The sequence below is a fragment of the Aptenodytes patagonicus genome, chromosome 1, assembly GCF_965638725.1.
Source record: "Aptenodytes patagonicus chromosome 1, bAptPat1.pri.cur, whole genome shotgun sequence".
NCBI lineage: Eukaryota > Metazoa > Chordata > Aves > Sphenisciformes > Spheniscidae > Aptenodytes > Aptenodytes patagonicus.
The window spans coordinates 151,563,075-151,586,004 of NC_134949.1; the positions used below are offsets into that span (position 1 = coordinate 151,563,075).

General features: G+C 40.4%; 1 protein-coding gene across 1 annotated transcript in view; it reads left to right on the plus strand.

Moving 5' to 3' along the window:
• The window catches only part of OCA2 (OCA2 melanosomal transmembrane protein), a 182,661-nt gene extending 160,043 nt beyond the window's left edge, over window positions 1–22,618 (plus strand). The window contains exon 23 of the mRNA XM_076328905.1: window positions 22,452–22,618. Coding sequence (XP_076185020.1) covers window positions 22,452–22,539 — 88 coding nt within the window. The 3' untranslated portion in view covers window positions 22,540–22,618. The remainder of the gene's footprint in view (window positions 1–22,451) is intronic.
• The last annotated feature ends 312 nt before the right edge of the window (window positions 22,619–22,930 follow it).

Below are 22,930 nucleotides of genomic sequence, written 5' to 3' on the forward strand. Positions count from 1 at the left end.
CACAGAGAAGATGGAACATGTGCTCTGGATAAGGGAGTTCCATTTCATTCATTGTGCTGAGGTCTATGTCACACACCATTGCTCTTAACCTTTTTTCTGAGATAGATGGAAAAATCAGAGACTGAATTGGTTTTGGCTTTGTTTTGTTGTTGTTTTTGCCAAGGCTGATCCTGTCTCATTTTTAAAAACAAAACAGTGAGGACTGTGATTGCTGAAAGTATACATTGGTGGTCTAATATGTCTCATTTGAAGTTAATGGGCATTCTTCAGTGAGTCTGGGGGAGGGCAGAACTAGGCCAGACCATGCCCTTTTGAAAAACTCAGCTGTTGCTCATGCCTCTTTAAGGGTTAGGCATTTATGGAGCAAATAGGAGTCCTGCTAATTATAGTGTTGAACAAGAAAAAATATTTTCCTTGTGGTTTAATGATATTTCCAGAATCTCTTGTACATTTGTTTTACCTCTTCCTGTGAAAAAGCACGTTTTTTTCTTAATGCAAGCATTTAGACTGTGTGCTGTCACTGTAGGCACTGTTGGATTATATACACAGTTTATAAGATGGTTCAGTAATGTAGCGTAAGCCAGGAGGTGATACAAGAAATCTAATGCAAGAAATTTTCTTCTGCCAGGTGGAGCTGTACCTTGCTGATAGGTGATTACAAGGCTGCTTATAAAACAGCAAACGGCTCTTGGGCCATTTGTCTAACTTTGGGATCAAAATGACCTGGTTAATCTAGCAATATCTGCATCTGTTAGTTGCTGATACCACCTTTTTTTCTTCCAGTGCTTGCTTAATTTAAATGTAATTCACAGAAACAAACATTACCAAATAAGATGCAGGTATATAAATTCACATAACAGAAGTTCACTTCCCCAGGCTGTAGGAGTTACCTCTAAGTTCCTGAGGCTAGCATAATGTTTGGTAACTAAATGGCTCTTGATTTCCAGGATTGTGAACTGAAACAGTCAAGGCAAAATCTTTTGGTATTGCAGAATATTTCGTTGTTCTTTTGATATCAACTGAGTTTGTGGAGACCACTGTGTTTCTTCTGGTAAGCGCTTCTTTTGGCTTCCTTTAGAAACATATTGTGCTTCCTATTTACGTTGTGCTAGTACAAGGTGGGGTTACTGAGCAGGCAGGTTCATGAGGATTGCATTCAGGTGCATGTTCTCAACCCAGAGCTGCCTACTCCACCTGGGTTTGTTGTGCAGCTGCTGTTACCACAGAGCCAAGTTCTTGCCAAGGTCCAGCACAGTAAAAAGGCGGGGCGCTGTAAAAGGGCTGATCAAAAACATGGTACCTGTCCAGCCAACTTGTAATCTGAGAAAGATTGTTCAATAGTAATGAATACAAGGAGTAGGATTCATCTCACCTAATTTAGGCTGCTAAAGTGAGGTGTTTAATCTGCCCTGTACCTCCTGTGTAGTCAATATAAACAGAAGATTAGATGTCATATTGTGTCTGCATGGATGTTAGCTTAGCACTAGAATATCAGTAACTGTATCAAATTGGAAGGTTGGAACAGAAAACACATCTCCTTGGAACTGTAATTTATTTAGCCCAGTTATATAGTAAAAGATAATACGCTACAAATGATTATGGAGATGTGGCAGTAAAACTTTGTGAATGGCAAACAGAAGAACAAATCTCTTTCTCTACCAAAGGTGAGGAAGGACCTGCTACAGACAGGTAGTGGCATTGGTCAGATGTGGGGGATCCTGTGCTGGGGAAATTTTCTTTCTGCTCTTCATTTGCTATCACTCGTATTGGAGCTGTAGCTCTTTTTATACCTTCTTCTTACCTCCTTTGCATTTTAACCATATGTATGGTGTTTTACATATACTGGATACATCTTCTTTGCTCACTTTATTATGCCCTGAAACCAGTTCTGCCTGGCCCTGAAGGCGGTTTCCCTTCAGCCATGAATAATTGACCTTTTGTTATGTGTTTTTGTACATGTGGGACCTCTGTTGTCATCCTGTGCTTGTACTCTTGGGAGACCTTGCTACATGTTTTGGGGACATAGCAAGCACAAGGTTTGTAGAAAGAAGTAACCTCTTTTATCAGACTTACTAAGGATAGTTGGAAAAAACGTGCAAGTTTCTGTCACTGACTGAAGAAAAAAAGAGAAATAGATTGAGGGCCAAGCTGAGGTCCAAAATGAAATCTGCACTTGACTGTGGTAGTTTATAGCTTAGTTGAGGAAAATCCTTTTTTTCAATACATATATATACACTAACATGGAGGAGAGCTACACGACCTGCATTAGAGTGTAAAGCTGACCCCACCAGATGCTGTGAAAATTGCACAAGATTTATGCCCTTTACAAGGAGAAACAGGCAGCAGGCAATGTATATCTTTCTCGTTGCCCCTGCAGGGCTTTTTTTCTTACAGGGTAAACTAATTTCCTTTCCCTGCCATAAATGCATGTACATGCATACCAGGGAAAAGAAGCTTTATGTCTGGTACACTGACATTCAAAAAGCCATTGGTTAAATCTGCAATTGCTTCATATGTTTACATGGACTTTGATGTTCTGTCATTGTACTAGTCAGACTGCGGAATAAGTATCTCCTCACTTAAATGGTTACTAAGATCATCCCATGTTTTGAATATTGTACAGAAAAAATCTAGTGAGTATATTCTTCTGACACAAAGTATGTTTAGTCAGTGTATATTTTGAAGTGCTAGCAATTAGTATGTCAATGCATAGAAGAATTTGAAATACTAAGTATGTGCTGAAGCTTATTATTACATAAATTACTTCAGTGACACTTGTGCAAGTTGTTTATTTCCATTGTAACTACCAGAGCACGGTATATTTGGTGTGAACTAATGATGTAGTTGCATTTAGAAAAAACCCTCAAACACATTTTTCATGTTTAATAATTTCAACCCAGACATACAAGCAGCTCACTTGTTCTTTGTATTTTGGCAGATATTATTCTTCGTCATAAGAATAATTTGACTTTTCAGTTATGAGGTACACCACTGGAATATTAATTTTTGGCTTTGTGAGATTTCTGAACAGTATTCAGAACATGTAACTATTCAGAATACAAACTGCATGCAGAAGTATTATCACTTTGAGCAATAATGATAAATTATTCCCTACTTCAGCAATGTTTTCATGTTCAGTAGGTGTACGTCTGAGTAGTAAACTGATTAAAATGCCCCTTTTATTTGAACTTTGTTAGAGATCATTTATTAAGTCATACAGCTGTTTTAAAATATTTTGGTAAATGGAACTTCACTTTTATATTTCTTATTGAAGTCTGAGATATATACTGTGAGAGCATCAACAGCAGCACACTAGTTAAGATCGCCTTGAAATTTACAATTAATTGTGATGATAATTTTCTTTTTTATAACTTAATAACTGAATTTTAGTTTTTATATTTAACTTAACAATTCCTTAGGGATTGCATGACATTTCAAATCAAAATGTATGCTAATTCATGTAGACTTTTAACTTCACATTTCTTTCTCTTCCCCGTTACCTTCCCACGCTTATAAGCATTCGGACAATAAGTTGGAGACTAGAACTATATAATGTAAGCACATGCAAAGCTAGATCCCTTTCTCTAATCATTCTTGAGTTATATCAAGGTAAGTCTTTGGCACATCTCAAGACCAGTTAGCTACCTGTAACAAGTAAGTTTCAAAAAAAAAGAATGCTTTTGAAAAGCTTTTTGTTCCTCTCTTTCCATCAGAGCCTAACTTTTCATCTGGTTTCCTGTGCAATCATACTGCTGTGAATGTGTCTCTGTGTTTCCCACCTAATAACTTCTGAATGTGCTTATTAAACACTTTTGACAGGGGAGAGGACGGTGGGGAAAGGGGGCTTGATTTCTCAAATATAATTAAAATCCCTGAAATTTCATCAAAGTCGATGGCTTGGAAGAGGAAAAGAAACCCTATTAGTATTCCCACTGAGGGAAAGTGCAGTCTGAGCCCACACTTTACACACTGAAAAAATCCATACAGGTGAGCGTCATTATAAGTTATGGAAGAAAGATTCAGTTGGAGCTTTCTACTTAGACAGAAAGTCAATCAAACTTAAGACACAAATTGGTAGGAAATAAGGTTTCATTATTTTCCAGTGTTCACAGAGGTGCCTGTCAGTAAAGGAAAGATTCATCTCACCTCACTTTTCCATTCTACAGCGTTGATATCTTTATTTCCACACCCAGCTCTCATCGTAGTCAATGGAGAGAAATAACTTTTAGAGGGTGATTCATCATCCTAACACAAACAGCTAATTGAAGTCAAAGAAATTCTGTCCTAGAAAGGCCAGTAGCTCAGATGTAGACTTGTACAGGTGTGTCCCACAACATATATTCTTTTCTCAAATATGTATGAATTGCCTTTGTAAGGATAGCTGTGGTGAAACAGACAGGAGAGGGTGTGGAGTGGTCTTTATTAGAGGTAGCATCAAAAGGCAAAACAAAAATAATTGGGCAACAGCAGGCAGCAAAGCAGAGGTGTCACTCAGCTTTAGGGAGATGCAGAGAGGAATGATTAACGTGGAGGGACTGTGGCCAAGAGCTTCTATACAAAGAAACTGATGCCATTGCAATGATGATTTGGCTAGAGTGTTTTATTCAGCTGCTTATTGTTAATTAGAGTTAAACATAAATTGATCATTTGTGTCTTTGGATTTTAAAGAATCAAGTAGCTGGTCATTCACCCTACTAATCCTTGAAATGAGAACAGAGTGATATGAGTCCAGGTGTGTCTCATGATTTTGAGACTGTACTGAAAATCTCACTTCAGTCTGGATGACATTCCCTAGCTGGAGAACCAAATCTTTAAATCCTCTTGAGGGTCCTGGCTGGTTATTGCCATCACTGGCCTTTCTGATTACTGGAAGATCAAGTATTTTATGGGACGGTGTGAGGCCACCACTGCCTTCAGTAAGGGGCAGAGAGTATGAGCTGTATGCCCAGGAACAACGAGGTTTGAGCTTGTAAACAGCTGGGTGGAACACAGTCCTGTTCTGACAAACTGTGCGTCTTAAGCTGGGGATAGTGAGTTGGTGGGAGAAGGGAGGAAGGGGAGATTGAGAAGGGAACAAGTTCAGTTAAGTAGAGATGATTGTAAGTAGAGAAGAATTAGTGAAGTGCTTGCTCATTTCCATGCTTTTTGTAATTTGACTTGGAGAGATAAAAAGCCAAACTGTCTTAACTCAGTTTCTGTTTTTATTCTACCTGGGAGTTGATATAAAATTCACATATGGTTGGTTGTACTGAGCAAGACATATTTGAATTCTCACATGTGTAATGTCACATGTGCTGGTATAAATAGTTTTTGTTATCCAAAAAAATCCTACTTTTTGCAGCTTCATATAGTTATTACATCAAGTACCAAGTTTCCAGTTAATTACAACATGCTAAATTTGATTAGACAGTCACTATAGTTGCTGAACAAGAGTCTTATTCAAAGATTATTGAAATTAGAAAATGATTTTCTAATTAAATGCGATACTTTAGCAATAACCAGAATTGGTCAGAAAGTGATGGATTGAGAATATTTGCTTGGAGATATTGATGAGGGGATCAAGTGCACCCTCAGTAAGTTTGCAGACGACACCAAGTTGGGCGGGAGTGTTGATCTGCTCGAGGGTAGGAAGGCTCTGCAGAGGGACCTGGACAGGCTGGATCGATGGGCCAAGGCCAACTGTATGAGGTTCAACAAGGCCAAGAGCCGGGTCCTGCCCTTTGGCCACAACAACCCCATGCAGCGCTACAGGCTTGGGGAAGAGTGGCTGGAAAGCTGCCTGTCGGAAAAGGACGTGGGGGTGTTGGTTGACAGCCGGCTGAACAAGAGCCGGCAGTGTGCCCAGGCGGCCAAGAAGGCCAATGGCATCCTGGCCTGTATCAGACATAGTGTGGCCAGCAGGAGTAGGGAAGTGATCGTGCCCCTGTACTCGGCCCTGGTGAGGCCGCACCTCGAATACTGTGTTCCGTTTTGGACCCCTCACTACAAGAAGGACGTTGAGGTGCTGGAGCGTGTCCAGAGAAGGGCAACGAGGCTGGTGAGGGGTCTGGAGACCAAGTCTTCTGAGGAGCGGCTGAGGGAACTGGGGTCGTTTAGCCTGGAGAAGAGGAGGCTGAGGGGAAACCTTATTGCGCTCTACAACTCCCTGAAAGGAGGTTGTAGCGAGGTGGGTGTCGGTCTCTTCTCCCAAGTAACTAGTGATAGGACGAGAGGAAATGGCCTCAAGTTGCACCAGGGGAGGTTTAGATTGGACGTGAGGAAAAATGTCTTTACTGAAAGAGTGGTGAAACATTGGAACAGGCTGCCCAGGGAAGTGGTGGAGTCCCCATCCCTGGGGGTATTTAAAAGACGTGTAGATGAGGCGCTTAGGGACATGGTTTAGTGGGCATAGTGGTGTTGGGTCAACAGTTGGACTCGATGATCTTAGAGGTCTTCTCCAACCTTAATGATTCTATGATTCTATAAATTCTGTATCTCTAAACATTGTTTTGAAAAACAATTTGCAAGAGATCCAAACACAAAGGTAACTTAAATGGCAGGAAGAGACATGAAGTCTGGGAAACTCAGAGAACACTGTCAGTATGAAGCTTTTTCAGTATATGGCATTTGCCATATGAACCCTGACTAATAAGCCTTCTTAAAAGAGTATAGTAATTCTCCTCAGCTTGAGCCTGCTTTATCCTGTGCTTCATGTTTGTTTGCCAAAGCATGATACAGACATTTGGAATTACATCAGAATCATAGTTTTACATGGCATTTAATTTTTTCAAATAATTTGATATTTTTAATAGAACTAGCAAGGTGATTTTCCCTCTGTTACCAAATAATGTGTCAGAAAGACTATCCTGGTGTCTCCCAACATGATCAGAAGAAAGGAGGATTTAATATTTACATTATTTTCATTATAATGCATTTGAAATTAGAACTACTCAAAGGAAGTAGTGCTTTTCATGGAATAGTAAATAGATTTTTATTTTCTTGTGTAAACTAGATGTTATTTCTCACACAAAAGGTGTGGTAGTATTTACTATATTCTTTCCTTTTTTATTGCTTGAACTTAGCAGTGATTTTTGATAACTTTTAAAAATTATTATCTTCCTGATTATATTTACACTCGGGGTATTACATTAATTTAAACAGAACTAATAAACCACGTGAATAACAACTTTCTGATCAACACTTGGAGTTGTTCAACCTCGGTGAGGGTTACTTAAATAGGAGTACTCTAAAGTTTAAGCACATATATAGCAGTTCAATAGGCTAAAATGGTAATAGATATGTAATGACAGTTTTAAAATGATAGTGACTAAGTGCTGCTTTTCTGGGAGAAGGTACAAAACCTATTCCTGAAAAATAGATAAGGTTTTGCAGGTTCTTTTCTTTTATTAGGGATCCATTTCATTCTACTTGCCTTGAAAAAGTCTAGTAAAGAAAAAGGGAAGAATTCATCCTAGGAAAGTTTGAAAAGGAATTATGGTGGGTTTTTTTCCTTTGTAGTACTGTGTAACATATATTACTAAATAATTTTAAAAATATTTGTGGGTTTTTTTTCCTGAGTTTGTTTATTACTAAGCCTTTTCTTTACTCCTTGCTGATAATGAAGGTTGAACAAAAAACTGTTAGAGGCTCAAAACTAAGTGGCATCCATACAGATAAATTGTTTTCCTAGTACTATGGAAATTATCTAAAGAATAGAATTCCTAAAGGTAAAATGGGAAAAAAAACCCCTAAATTATTCCAAACAGTCAAGAAATATTCGTATTCCATCTCTAGCACTGTAAGGATATTAATGTCAAGCTTTTGCTTAAGATTTTGTTTCATAATGCTACAGCTGAAATGCATCAGAATGCATCACTGTACCTTCTGTTTCTAAGACAGGAAATTCAAAAGTTTGTTGACCTTAGCTGAAAAGGCCAAATTCAGAGAAATAAACTAAAATGAATCATAGAGTCATAGAATCATTTAAGTTGGAAAAGACCTTTAAGATCATCAAGTCCAACCTTTAACCTAGCACTGCCAAGTCCACCACCAAACCATGTCCCTAAGCACCACATCTACGTGTCTTTTAAATACCTCCATGGTGACTCAACCACTTCCCTGGGCAGCCTGTTCCAATGCTTGACAACCCTTTTGGTGAAAAAATTTTTCCTAATATCCAATCTAAACCTCCCCTGGTGCAACTTGAGGCCATTTCCTCTTGTCCTATTGCTTGTTACTTGGGAGAAGAGACCGACACCCACCTCGCTACAACCTCCTTTCAGGTAGCTGTAGAGTGATAAGGTCTCCCCTGAGCCTCCTTTTCTCCAGGCTAAACAACCAACCAGCAAGAGACGCAGCATTGCTCTCAGGGAGATGGGAGTGATTCTGCATTGTGCTCCACCCTCCAAAAAGTGCCCCAGTGTGCCGTGAGGGATCTGGGGATCAAGCCGCGTAATGAGTTTGTCCAAGACCCATGAGGGTTTACACCAGTGCCTGAGGCCCTGCCCATGTGGTTTATCTGTGAGCCTCACACAGGCCCTGGATTTGTGTGGAATGAAAAAGTGTACTCATGCATACAGAGCCGGTGTTTCCAGCTCCCTCAGTGCTATCAACCCTTGGAAACAAACTTCTACAGCCCAGTTGATGTGGCCAGGTACTCAGGCCCAGCACTGCCCTCTTGCACCAGATGCAGATGTGGGGGACCCCAGTGTGGCTTGGGAGTTCCCCTGCACTGAGACCTCCAAGTCGGGCAGAGACCAGACCACCAGTGACATCCCCCTTGGTGTGGGGGTGAGCACAGGCAAGTCCTTATCTTCAGGACCCTGAAACACATCAGCTCCATGCAGGTTAACAGCATCTCTCCTTGCACCCAGAATACTCCCCTCCATTAAACACCAGGTCAGAGCATGCATATAAAATGACGCTGGGAAGCTGGCTGGATTGTCACCCTCAGCCTCTCTGGGGAGGAGGCAGAGACAGCTTGGGGAAGGTGCCCTTGTGCCCACACACCCTGCTACTCCCTTGCCTTTTATCTTACAAGCAACATGATGTGGGCAGAACTTCCTGAAGCCCAGGGGAGGCTGGATACATCTCAGCAGAGTCACTACATCCAAGTGTTTGATCCTGTCCTTGGCAGATATGTCATAAACATATCTGAAACAATGATCCTGATGTTTTAGAAAGATAATGGTTTAGTGGGCATGGTGGTGTTGGGTCGATGGTTGGACTCGATGATCTTAGAGGTCTTTTCCAACTTTAATGATTCCATGATTCTATAATTCTATGATAATAATGTGATTCTGTGGTGGGACTTAGGAATGGTTCAGAATCACTTGATGACACTTAAACCAATCATTTGATTGTCCAAGCTGTTCAAAAGAAAATGAAAAAACTAAAACAATAAAGGAGGAAGACTAGGGTGCATATAGCCTTGGTATAAATGGTTGGCCCAGACCACCTGGTCTCCTGCATAACTGACTTGCTGGGGAACTTCCATGACACTCCTGTGTCATGTTATGAGCTAAGGATAGGCCCATGAAGCAATGCCCAGGTGGGTGGCTGGGGCACCCTTGCATTCCTGGAGCAGCAGTCCAGCTCTTCCACTGAAGAGAAGGAGATGGGAGGAGGGAGGCAGAAGTTTGTGAAGCAACCAGCTTAGTTTTCACCCACTTGTTGAAAATATGAAGATAGTAGAATGTCTTCATAATTTTAAAAAATCTAATTATTTTATTCCTGTTTTCCCCTCATTTCAGTCACTCTGTAATCTTTATTGCCAATGCAGGCCTAAATAATGCTCATGGTGGTGTGTGTTACGTGACAACACTGGAACTAATGTGGTCTTTCTCAAAGAAACTTCTGAAAATTTAGTACATTCATTATTAGGAGTAGAGAACTGGAGTTTCTCAAGCTTTGAGCTTTCAGCTTGAAGCACCTTAAGGGTTATCTGTCATCTATAACAATTAGACAGTGAACCCCAGTTGATGTTTCTGATTGACTTGCAAGACCTGTGAACTGGTCATGTAGCTACCCCATGTTAAAACATCCTGCTAGTGGTACTTATCTGCCTCTCTATACTATACTTTTTCTATCTTGTCCATCTGTTAGGTCTCCTCTTTCATCTCATAAGAAATGTTGGTATATATCTGTGACAGTCTGGAGGGATATATTTGTATAGTATTTATTTGTCTAATGCTTTGTATATGGGAGCTTTACCGTGCTGAGGAACTGATACACTTAGAGTAGGATTCACTTTATTTAACCTTAGTTTGCCAGTGCACTTAAAATTAGACCTGTGGTTAATAAATCTTTCCCTGTAGTGAGCACATAAGAGCTCAGATCTGTGGCTTCTCTGGGGTAGGAAGACTTGTACACTGCTGTGCACCATGATGGCAGAGAGGCCTTGGGAGATTCCAGCTGCCCCCTTATTTGCCTTTGGCTGGCATTTCATGGTGGGTTGGGGAGAAGCCTTCACCCTGCTGGAATGAAAATCTCCACTCTCTGCTCTTATCTTAGACTGGGTGGCCTAAAGCATAGGGTTTGTGGTGGAAAGTTTGCTGGCCTTACAACATCAACAACCTTTTATCAGGATTCATCTCCTGAGTTCATAATGAAAACTAATCATTAGTGCACAGGAAACATCCTTCTACTTTTTAATTCAAAATGCAATTACATTGCTCCTTTGTCCCAGTAAACTGCTTCACATGAATTCTTTATCATCACATTATATGGCACATGAATGGGAATCTCAAAGCGGGTAGAAAGAGGAGAGGGGAATGGGGTGGAATATATTCTTTCTTATGTAGCATCTGGCTTTTTAGCAAAGTCCAGGGCTTTTAGAATAGTTGAGAGTGCTCTGTTGAAATTATTAAAGAATTGACTGATTAATCTCTACTGTAAAATGCCATTTTCATTTTATCTTGTGCTTTAATCAAAATAAAAGAGTACGTTGGGGAAAAAAAAAAGAAACTAAGAAAAGTGCCCCAAGATACCATTTGTGAGGGTTGGGATTAAGGACATTCATGTAAATAACATTCAGGCAACTTCCATTCCTGAATCCTCATTGAGAAAAAGCAAGGTAATACAGAGTCAGTAAAGGTTATTTAATTTGAAACATTTTGGAACTAAAATAAATCACAGTTAATTTCTGCCATATCCATTATCGTTGATTTGTTTAGACCATGTAGAAAAATAACGTAGTCTAAAACTTTTTTGTAGATACATTTTGTTTCAAAAATAGACAAAACATTTTATTTTATGAGAAATTTCTATAGCAGAGATTTGCGCTATAAAAAAGTATTTTAACAAAAATGTGACTAAGCCTAAAATTTGCTTTTTGCAGAGCAAAAAGCATATAATCATCAAAAGTGAGTTTACAATATGTTAAATGTTTCATAAAATACAGACACACTAACTGTAAACATTTCTAAACCTATTTCAGCAGTCCTAACACATTCATTTTTTCACAGTAAATCTCACTAGTTTTGTTTAAATCTATCGCATTAGTAGAATGTTTGTATCAGAACCATTCAAACAATTCATGAGAACAGTTCACTACCAGGAATACTGAGATTTGTACTCAAAATCAGTACATGAGTCTCTTAAAGCACTGTCAGACATACTTCATTGGTTTTCTCTTCTAGTTGTCCATGATGATTTTAATCTTCTTAAGCTCAAACTCACAACTACACCTCATTACACAGATGTGTGGGAGAGGAATAAGTATGGCTTTCCCAAGGACCTGAATCAATTTCATATATTTGTGTTTCCTAGATTTTAGAATGGCGTGAAGCTTTTATAATAAAACCAGAAGCAACAAATTGAGGACTAGACTTCTTTTGGGGTCTGCCTGGAGGATGTGGAGAGCAAATATATTGCTAATATACAACGATAGATCCAAGGGTGTCATGAAGTTGTGATAAACCCAAAAAATCACTACCAGATCAACTTGAATCTTTATGTGACACTTTATCATGGCGTGTTCTACTTCTTTAGTAGGCAGGAATGGAACTTACCTGTCTATATAGAACATGTTCCCCTAATAATTAATGGAAAGTCTACTCTGCCTCTAGGATTTTCATATTAAAGCACCAAGTAATGGATTGTTAGGGACTATTTGGGGACTCAAATAGTCTTGGCAATAAAAAAATTTAATTTTGTCATTAATTCAGCAGAAACTCATGTGAATTGAAACTATTTCAACTAAATTTACGAGTAGAATTTGCCAGAAGGTGTGCAGATTTAAGTTTGCAGAATTTATCCCAGCTCTGGTGAATGTAGTGGTAAACAATTTGTCTAGCTGCACATTGGCACTAACAATAAACACTGTGTTTGCAATGCTTTGGTCTCTTTGGAGCACAAATGTTAGAAACAAAATCAAGTATGTTACATTACAAAACCGAGAAAAATCATCTGACTAAAGACAGAGCTAAAATTCAGTCTGTGACATATTCCGTTTTGCCAACATACAGCATATAAGATCACTTGTTTTCAAATAATCATAACAACACTGCCTGGCAAAGAATGGAGTTATTGCTTTGATGATAAACTTCTATTTAGTTTTGACAGCTCACTTTGGAGCTTCATCATTGTATACGGTATGTTTCTTGGGAGTATCTGTTGATGGAAAAGAGAGACAATATACTCTTTTAAATGAACTATACAGAGCAGAGCTGCTTCTGCTCTCTGTTTTCCTGGCTCTCACCTCGGCTGAAGGTTGGTTGGTGCAAGCCTTCTTGGGAAAAGGATTCATCCGACATGTTCAAACGTGGTTGGTTCGCTCTAGATATAGGTAGTCGGGTAGAAATCAAGCAGTGTTGTCTTGGGGCAATCTTGTGAGTTGCTTTGGGTAATTGTATCATTCACATAAAGAGTAACTACATTTTTACTTGAAGCTGCAACTTATCTGTTGGAGACTCTGACAGCTGTTTCATGCAACCCCCCATAATCGAAGAGGAAACAGTCAATGACCTGCTACGCCACCTGGATGCTCACAAGTCTGTGGGGCTGGATGGGATCCACCCGAGAGTGCTGAGGGAGCTGGCAGAGGAGCTCGCCAAGCCACTCTCCATCATTTATCAGCAGTCCTGGTTAACGGGGGAGGTCCCGGATGACTGGAGGCTTGCCAATGTGATGCCCATCTACAAGAAGGGCTGGAAGGAAGATCTGGGGAACTACAGGCCTGTCAGCCTGACCTCGGTGCTGGGGAAGATGATGGAGCGGTTCATCTTGAGGGCGCTCACAAGGCATGAGCGGGACAACCAGGGGATCAGGCCCAGCCAGCACGGATTCATGAGAGGCAGGTCCTGCTTGACCAACCTGATCTCCTTCTATGACCAGGTGACCCGCCTAGTGGGTGAGGGAAAGGCTGTGGATGTGGTCTACCTGGACTTCAGTAAGGCCTTTGGCACCGTCTCCCACAGCATTCTCCTAGAGAAGCTGGCGGCTCACGGCTTAGACAGGTGTACTCTGCGCTGGGTCAAAAACTGGCTGGACGGCCGGGCCCAGAGAGTTGTGGTGAATGGAGTTACATCCAGTTGGCGGCCGGTCATGAGCGGTGTTCCCCAGGGCTCAGTTTTGGGGCCAGTCTTGTTCAATATCTTTATCAATGATCTGGATGAGGGGATCAAGTGCACCCTCAGTAAGTTTGCAGACGACACCAAGTTGGGCGGGAGTGTTGATCTGCTCGAGGGTAGGAAGGCTCTGCAGAGGGACCTGGACAGGCTGGATCGATGGGCCGAGGCCAACTGTATGAGGTTCAACAAGGACAAGAGCCGGGTCCTGCCCTTCGGCCACAACAACCCCATGCAGCGCTACAGGCTTGGGGAAGAGTGGCTGGAAAGCTGCCTGTCGGAAAAGGACGTGGGGGTGTTGGTTGACAGCCGGCTGAACAAGAGCCGGCAGTGTGCCCAGGCGGCCAAGAAGGTCAATGGCATCCTGGCCTGTATCAGAAATAGTGTGGCCAGTAGGAGTAGGGAAGTGATCGTGCCCCTGTACTCGGCCCTGGTGAGGCTGCACCTCAAATACTGAGTTCAGTTTTGGGCCCCTCACTACAAGAAGGACGTTGAGGTGCTGGAGCGTGTCCAGAGAAGGGCAACGAGGCTGGTGAGGGGTCTGGAGAACAAGTCTTCTGAGGAGCGGCTGAGGGAACTGGGGTTGTTTAGCCTGGAGAAAAGGAGGCTGAGGGGAGACCTCATCGCTCTCTACAACTCCCTGAAAGGAGGTTGTAGCGAGGTGGGTGTCGGTCTCTTCTCCCAAGTAACAAGCGATAGGACGAGAGGAAATGGCCTCAAGTTGTGCCAGGGGAGGTTTAGATTGGACGTGAGGAAAAATGTCTTTACTGAAAGAGTGGTGAAACATTGGAACAGGCTGCCCAGGGAAGTGGTGGAGTCCCCATCCCTGGAGGTATTTAAAAGACGAGTAGATGAGGTGCTTAGGGACATGGTTTAGTGGGCATGGTGGTGTTGGGTCGACGGTTGGACTCGATGATCTTAGAGGTCTTTTCCAACCTCAATGATTCTATGATTCTATGATTCTATGCCATAGGGCAGATAGATGGAGAAAAGCCAAAACTTTTATGGGTGAAGCAAAGATGGGAACACAGGAGTACCATACTGTCTTATCATTATATTGGTTTTCCTGCCTTTGGATATCTTCCAAAAGTGACTACAGATGAGATATCTGGGGTCTTGATTTGTCTGTTTGACTCCTGATCCAGCAAAACACTTAAATGTGTTTTCTAAGTTAGGATGCAATTATTCCCATGCTTAAACAAGTGATTTAAGTTTAAGATATTTTTCAGGCCATTGGCTTGTGCATGTCTCTCTCTATAATAGTATCCCACTGAGGCCTAATCTATAGAGCCAGGTAATCTGGATTTGAGCATGCTATATAAATTTAGTAAAATGCATCCCAACATGTGCAAAGGTCTGAATCTAGATTCTTTTACATTCAGTGACAGCAATGAGCTTGACTAAAGTAATTCTCTTTCTCATTTAAATGTGGGGTATTTATGTTGGCCATGGGGCCCTGAAGGCTAAATGTGGAAAGTTACTGGTTTTTCCCCCCTTTGTCACCTAGATACAAGGTTTTGAACACCTTGTGCACGTTGCCAAACTATTAATATGGATTTATTCATTTAAAGGGATATTAGAATCACAATGATAGTGGGAAAAATAACTTCCACAAATTTTTCAGTGTTACTGCTCTTCCCCAGTAAAATGTCACTGTTAGTTCTATCTGTGTTTTCAGGTTTGTTTCTGTACTTCAGCTCTGTTCTTTCCTGACCTCTGCAGGATTTCACCATTTCCTATTGGAACTGTATGTTTAGTTCTAAAAGAAACGTTAGATGCTGTTGTCATCTAATAACTAGTGCCTTGCTGATTTTTTAAATAATCAATTACAGTGCTTTTTTACTACAATTGATGTCTTTCAATTTTTTTTCATGATGTTTCATACAGGTTGCTAGCTTACCGTGTATGAATAGGTTTTGGATAGTTATCAGAGTCACTTGTTCTGACAGTCCTGTATTTCACCTGTTGTACCCCAGAGACCTAGACAGATACTGCAACAAATATTCTATGATAGTCATTTGAATCTGCCAGGTGGAGCTGGCAGACCAACTATTCTCTTACAATGAAAGTTTGCACTTTTTTCTTTAGATAATCAGAATTTTGGAAGGCTAAGGAAAGGCCCATTGCTCATTCTGCATATAAAAGTGTTGAGGTTACAGGAAAACACCTTTAGAAGTATGTTCTAGACTGTGAGAGGCAAAACCTAAAACCTTTACATTTTCTCACTCCGCATCTGATTTTCCCTATCTGAGGTTCACTCCTGGCAGTGACTCTGTGGGAAATCTTGGCATAGACTCAAACCAGATAGAATATCATGAGAAATTATTATAATTTTCGCAATCAGAAGAAAATAGATTATGGGTTTTGTTCTGTGATTTAAATTACACAGTAACTCCTGTGTATGGTAACTAGTAGGTAACCACACTGTAATTTTTATGTAATTCCAGCCTATATGAAATTCACAGAAATTTAATGTTGAACTAATGATCACTTGCAGTTTTAGCCACCTGTTTTCTGAGCTACAACAAGTGTCTGGATTTGAAGGGGTCATGGGCATGTGATAAATGTCTTGAATCTGTTTTCTTTAAGCTGTTAGTAAAGTCCACACTTCCCTTTCAGGTAAACTGAATGGGAATATGACATATATTGACATACTGATGTATGTCAAAGACTTGGAATGATGGAAAGATTGACACAACCAAAATGACAGCAGACTCATAAGGTAGTCTGCATTAAAAGAAAGAGAAAGAAGAAATAGGATGACAGGAAAGTGACCACAGATATAATAAGAACTGAGAAATTGACCAAGAGGAAAATTCCTAGTGGCTTTGAGAGTAAGGCAAACAACAAATTAAAAATCTTTCCTTTCAGTTTCCATTCCTTCCCAAAGCCAAAGGAAAAAGGTAGGGAATTAATCAATAGAGATAATAAAAATGGATTTTTTTTCCCCAAGGAATTCTGAGGTTTTCTTTTTTTAACAATTAATATGAAAAGTAAAAATAAACTTTTCAGAAAATCTCTCCATAGGAGAATTTGGCAGCAAATAATCACAATGAAAATGAACTATATATCTAAGAATGTTAGTACAAATAATTTCTAGATTGTTTTGGATAAATCTGAAAAAATATGGAAAACTTCAGAAACTACAATATTCACAAACAAGTCTTACATTTATAAAGGTAATTTTATCCTCTCCCCTTTTTCCCCCAAAAAAGGATTTCACTCTGCTATGTAATCCTAGCTGAGGTACAGAAAAAGAACTTGCTCACAGAGCTGTACTGCATGAGACTATAACTTATGTAGACCTATATAAATTTTGTTACCTAGTTGAGTTCTGTTCTTTATCAAGGTAAAATTGTCCTATCTTCCATTAAAAAAAACACCCTTCTGGAGTTCAGTTCATGAGGGGTTATGATACATTCTTTTCATTAAGATCCATGAATATTGTGGTTATACCCTTTTGTTGAAAAGAAATATAAATGAGTTACTTTGCAAATCGAATTATGAAACTTCATTAAAAGATGTAACTGTCCTTTCATTCACAAATAACCTTATGTATTTTCTAAGTATATCTACACACAAGTCTCTTTTTTGAGGCTGTTTTCATAGGCATTTAGATGTTCTTTTAAAAATGATCTTGTGATTATCAAACTTCCAGAGCAAAGCATTGCATACGATGAGAGACTGTCCAAGAATGAGAAGAATTATCTGTCATCTGTCCTTTGTTAAATATTTTCTGATGACATGCCAGTCTTCAGGTGTGCAGATGATGCTTTCTTATCCTGTGTTGAATAACAGAGGAACAAGTAGGTGGGTGAGAATCACAGAATGGTTGAGGCTGGAATATTCACATCCATTTATAATATAAATAAAATATTTATATTATGTATAAATAATATTTTATTTTATAATAAAAATGGGATTTATTCCCAGAATAATCATACACCAGTTTCCTTTTCTTCTAAGTAAATACAGGGCCAGAAATCTTGCAGCAAGGCAGGATCAGAAATAACTAGGTCATTACCAATGAAAAGCTTCACTTTCCTTGCTGGTTTTGTGCCCACGTTTGACTTCTAATACGTACTTCACACTTACCTTCACAGAGTTTCATCTTGTTCATTTCAAATTCTCATTTTAATTTGTTAAGAACATGCTGAATTCTGTTCTCCACAGAGTCTGGCATCTCTCCTATGCTGGGGCGATTTGCAAGCTTTTCACTACTGGTTTGCTGAAGTTGTTAATAAGTAAAACTTTGTCCAAGACAAATCCCTGGGGCTCTCACTTGAAATGCTCTCACTATCTCGCACTGAACTAACATCTGCTTGTTGTGTGTATTTAAGCTGTGCGATATCATTTAGATCGCAATTTTACATGTAAGCTTCTAGTACGAAGAGGAGGAGGGAAGAGTGGGGTGAATGCCAGATCCTGTCATCCATCCTTTCCTTGTGTCTGACCCTGCTTCCTCTCTGCAGCGGTGAAAACTCCCTGAGCTGGCTGTGGGGAGTTGGGATGAAGCTTTTGTACCATGCAGTACGTGTGTATCTCCCTGTCCACAGAGAGGGAGAGGGAAGAAAAGGCTGCCCAGTGCAGGATCCATCTGCCCTGTTCCCTTAGTTTGTGTATAAAAATGTCGCATCAGATGCTGTTACAAAATCGTGTAAAAATGTATTTTTATGCCAAAGATGCTAATTAGTGTTCCTTACGAATCTGAAGTTTTAGCGCAGGAAAGGGTTTTATGACTTCTAAACTCTGCTGATCCTTTTTCCTGGGCAGGAGCAACTGAATGACATGCTGCTTTTTGCCTCCAAAGAGTATGCTGAAAATGAATGTTACTGGAAGTCGTTTTTACATTAATTAAAATGCATTTTAGATTTGATATAACTAAAGAAAACATAGATACCTAAACGTTGTGTTGTATGTGGCCTGGGACAGGAGATGTATCTTGCTTTGGGGGAGAGCAATGGGTAGTGTAATAGCATAATAGGCCACTGAACCAACTCAAGTAATCGATTAACTCTGCAGTAACTAGTACTTACTGACTGAGCTTTATCTCCTCTCTCTCCGGTACACAAATTCCACATTGAATTTGATCCAATTACATTAGTGCTCAGGCCAGTGGGCCTGAAATTCAGGCCTCAAGTTGAAGGGTAATCGTCCATGCAGTGAGAATAACGGCTTCGTAGTTGTGCCCTATGTAAGCATCCACACTAAATGAAATGAGGTTCCTCCCCAGACTGGCTGTGTCTGGCTCCAGCTACACATTTGACTGGCACTGTGATAGTGGGGGTATGCTTACAATTCCTGCATGTTTATATGTGGCCCTGTATAATTCATCCATTTTCTTGCACGGACCTCTTCCAAGCTGGAGCTAGCTTTTCTGTTCTCTTTTCAGTGGTTGAGTAGCCACTGAATCTTTTTGGATCCTCCCCTTGCCAGTCTTCATGAAGGCGTTATACTGCGATTCACTGCTCAGCTACTGTGCATCCTCCAGGGAGGTTTGTTAGGTTGCATTAGTACAGGTTAAGATCTGTGCTGTCCCCACTCCTCCCAGTACCAGCTCATTGTTTGCCAACTGTGAGGTCAATAAAATTCTGTTTTCTGTCAAACAGCAGCCGGTTTTCTTATGAGAGTTGTAGCAATCTCCGGTTCACCAGCCTGTCATGTGGATACAGCTGCAGGGAGCATTCATTAGATATACTGAAGGGTGTAGGAGGATTTTTTAGCCATGTTATTTTATTCCTACAGCCATTGCTGGTTTTGCTTTTTTGTCCTATCTGGACACTTTTATCTAAGTGAGATTAGGGAGGGCCAGAGATCAGATTTGCTGAGAGAAGGAAGGAAAGGTTCTGAGAAACAGTTGGCTAGCCATCAAATTAATTTTTTTTTCCTAAAATAATTCCAAGAGATGCTTTAGCTCTGCTATTTTGCAATATAATCAGCTTGATCATAGTTTAGTGACTAAATAATGATTGAGCTCTTTCAAGTAATGAGTCATTCAAAAGCAAGGATCTGACCAGTCAATATAGAAAAGAAATAAAACATCTTCAGTATACTTATGCCTGTTCATATGAACAAAAAAAGAAAAATAAATCCTCCAAATGCACTTCAGACTTTTCAGGAAATATTTGAAAGCTGTGACAGCCCTATGACCCTTTCTAACAATTCTTCATACCTTTCACCACTTGGACATACCCGGTCCTTCTCTCTCCTCTTCTCCTTTCTCCTTTCTCAATTCCAAATACCAGCTGAACATTAATGCCTTTGATGCCAGAACAGTGATAATAACGCCTGTTACCAGAATGGCAGAAGAGACCAGCACACCAGGTCCTAAATCCCAGAAAGATGGAGGAGAAAGCCTCTGGAGCTGGGCATGGGAACTGTTCTTCTGGGGCAGATCTCACAGGCAATATTTGGTCATGGACACAGGGACATGCCAGCTTCTTCAGGGGGATGTCAAGGAGATAGAAATGAGATGATCTGTCAGCCCTTACAGTCTTGCCCTTTGTACATTTCCAGCCTTGCAAAGTTTCCTTTTGTTCTTGGTTTGCCTCTATTTCTATTGGTATGTGAGATGGGCTCACTTTGATAATGGGTCAAGAGCAGCCACAAAGCAGGCATTATGGACAAGCTTGTTCTTCACTAAATAATTCCAATATTTTCTTTAGAGTGTTTGGGTTTTATTGGTTTCCTAGTTATTCTGTAAATTTTATAGGTCAGGGCTGTTTATTTTTGTATGTTTGCAGTGACCTTCATTCATGGTAAAATTCCCTTGACAGTAACTTGAAACAATGGCTGTTAAGGTGAAAGCACCTCTGTTTTGCTGGTCACATCTACGCCTCTCTCGGTCAGCTTTTCAACAAAACAGCAGTGAAAGGAACATGACTCATGAGGATCTCAAGGTATAGAGTAATGTTGCAGCTGCAGATAGAAAGAGCAGACTGCAGTGAGCCATTGAGAGGTTTAATTTTCATTTTATGCAAGTGGTTTCGTACCCTGAGGAAGTAGGGGCCAGACTTAATGGCCCAAGTTGTCCCTTGTAGCTGTAGCTTCCTAAAGAAAGTAGCTATTCATCCACCCAAACTCAGAGAATGGTGTCCTCCTGTCACCTACTAAATGGACATCTCTTCATCGGTGGTCTGATCAGCAATGACAGAGGGGAACAGGCTCGAGGAACCTTCCTGAGGGCTCCTAACAAGCAAGGCAAAAAGGCACAACTAATGTACCCACATGTAATAAGCAGGTCTTACTTCAAGGAAGAGAATAAGTGAAATGCTTATTTCTCTCTGCTTTCAGAGAACATTGCCATGCTTTGATGAGGTTTACAGAAATTCTTGGCTGAACTTCACAAAAGAAAGTACGTAAGGAGGGTCATTTGTGGCATGATCATTTCTCCTCTCAGTTCTCCTTATGATTTTAGTAACATAAAACAAATGAGTGTGATCGCAGCAGTGATTCTTCACAGTCCTTCAGTATCATACAATAATACTTTTAAGTTTTAGAAAACTCCCTTCTTTTCACACATATGGAAGACCTACAAATCTAGCAGAGTAGAATTCGGCCAACTCCACAACATCCTGTATCGTTGCCTGTATACATTGCCTGTATCAGAACTAGTGTGGCCAGCAGGAGTAGGGAAGTGACCGTGCCCCTGAACTCGGCCCTGGTGAGGCTGCACCTCGAATCCTGTGTTCAGTTTTGGGCCCCTCACTACAAGAAGGATGTTGAGGTGCTGGAGCGTGTCCAGAGAAGGGCAACGAGGCTGGTGAGGGGTCTGGAGAACAAGTCTTCTGAGGAGCGGCTGAGGGAACTGGGGTTGTTTAGCCTGGAGAAAAGGAGGCTGAGGGGAGACCTCATCGCTCTCTACAACTCCCTGAAAGGAGGTTGTAGCGAGGTGGGTGTCGGTCTCTTCTCCCAAGTAACAAGCGATAGGACGAGAGGAAATGGCCTCAAATTGCGCCAGGGGAGGTTTAGATTGGACGTGAGGAAAAATGTCTTTACTGAAAGAGTGGTGAAACATTGGAACAGGCTGCCCAGGGAAGTGGTGGAGTCCCCATCCCTGGAGGTATTTAAAAGACGAGTAGATGAGGCGCTTAGGGACATGGTTTAGTGGGCATGGTGGTGTTGGGTCGACGGTTGGACTCGATGATCTTAGAGGTCTTTTCCAACCTCAGTGATTCTATGATTCTATGATCCTGTCCAGTTGTCTGTCTCTGCTGCCTGTGTTTGTCAGTCTAAAGAAAGGTATAAAATCTGGGTGTTGTCTGAAAAGCTTAGTCTGCGGTGAAAAGCAAATAGCTGTTTTGATAGAATAACAAAGTTTTAGCACTTTTACAGCTGCCTGGTGTTTATTTCCAACAGTCCGTTCAAGTCTGTTAAACCTGGTGAGAGGTACAGAAGAGGAATACTAGCTGTATGTAACTACAGATCAACAGGGAAACGATTTAATGAGTTTCAGCCATAGATGAAGTTATAAAGTGCCATACTGCAGTTACACACCTAATCTGAAATGATACACACTGGATAATCTATTCTAATGCTGCATAATTTGTAAGAATTGTTATTTTACCTGTATAATTGCATATTGCCTGGGGAAAAAAAAAACCAAAACAACAAGGCATGCCAGATTCTGTGACAAAGTAAATGGGAAGAGAAGCCCTGAAACCAATGAAATTATGCCAATTTTGACCACCTATCTCTTAAATAGCCCAGAAGTAGAAATGTGAGCTTGAATATTAGACTCCTAGACATTGTCATACTTGCAGTTCATCCATGCTTTTGGCACTGCTATAAGAATATTCAGGGCTTGGAATGGGTAGGATAACTTAAATTTCCTTTTCATAAATTGCTTGGAGAACAAACTATTGTATCCTTATTGATCTTTCCTTTATTTTATTGTTGTTTCAGGTTAGGTTTCCCCATGATGATTGTGTCCTGTACCATCGGGATGTGCTATCTTCTTGTTGCTCATGTCGTAGTAGGTTGGAACTCATAGTAATTTATACTTTCAAGACTCAAAGAACCTTTCTGTTTCATTTAGTTTATGTATCAGAACACTAAGAACACATATAAAAGGAGAAAGATGTGTAAAACCCCAACATATGGTATCAATCAAAATGATTGTCAGCATCAGGTTTGGTCATTCTTAACCTTCTGTTTTGTGAACAATTTGCAGAACTAGACAATCAAAATTAAAAGAATCCATATATTTAATTATGAATACAATTATTGTGCAGATGAAAAGGCATCATCACAAGGGAATATGTTGTGCCTGAAAGTTTGTATTGGCACAATCTGAATATAGTCACAGACGAAAAACTCATTCACAATAGCAGAAGTTCCGTAATTTCTTTTTAGGGCTTAATTTGTCTTTGTCAATGTATTTA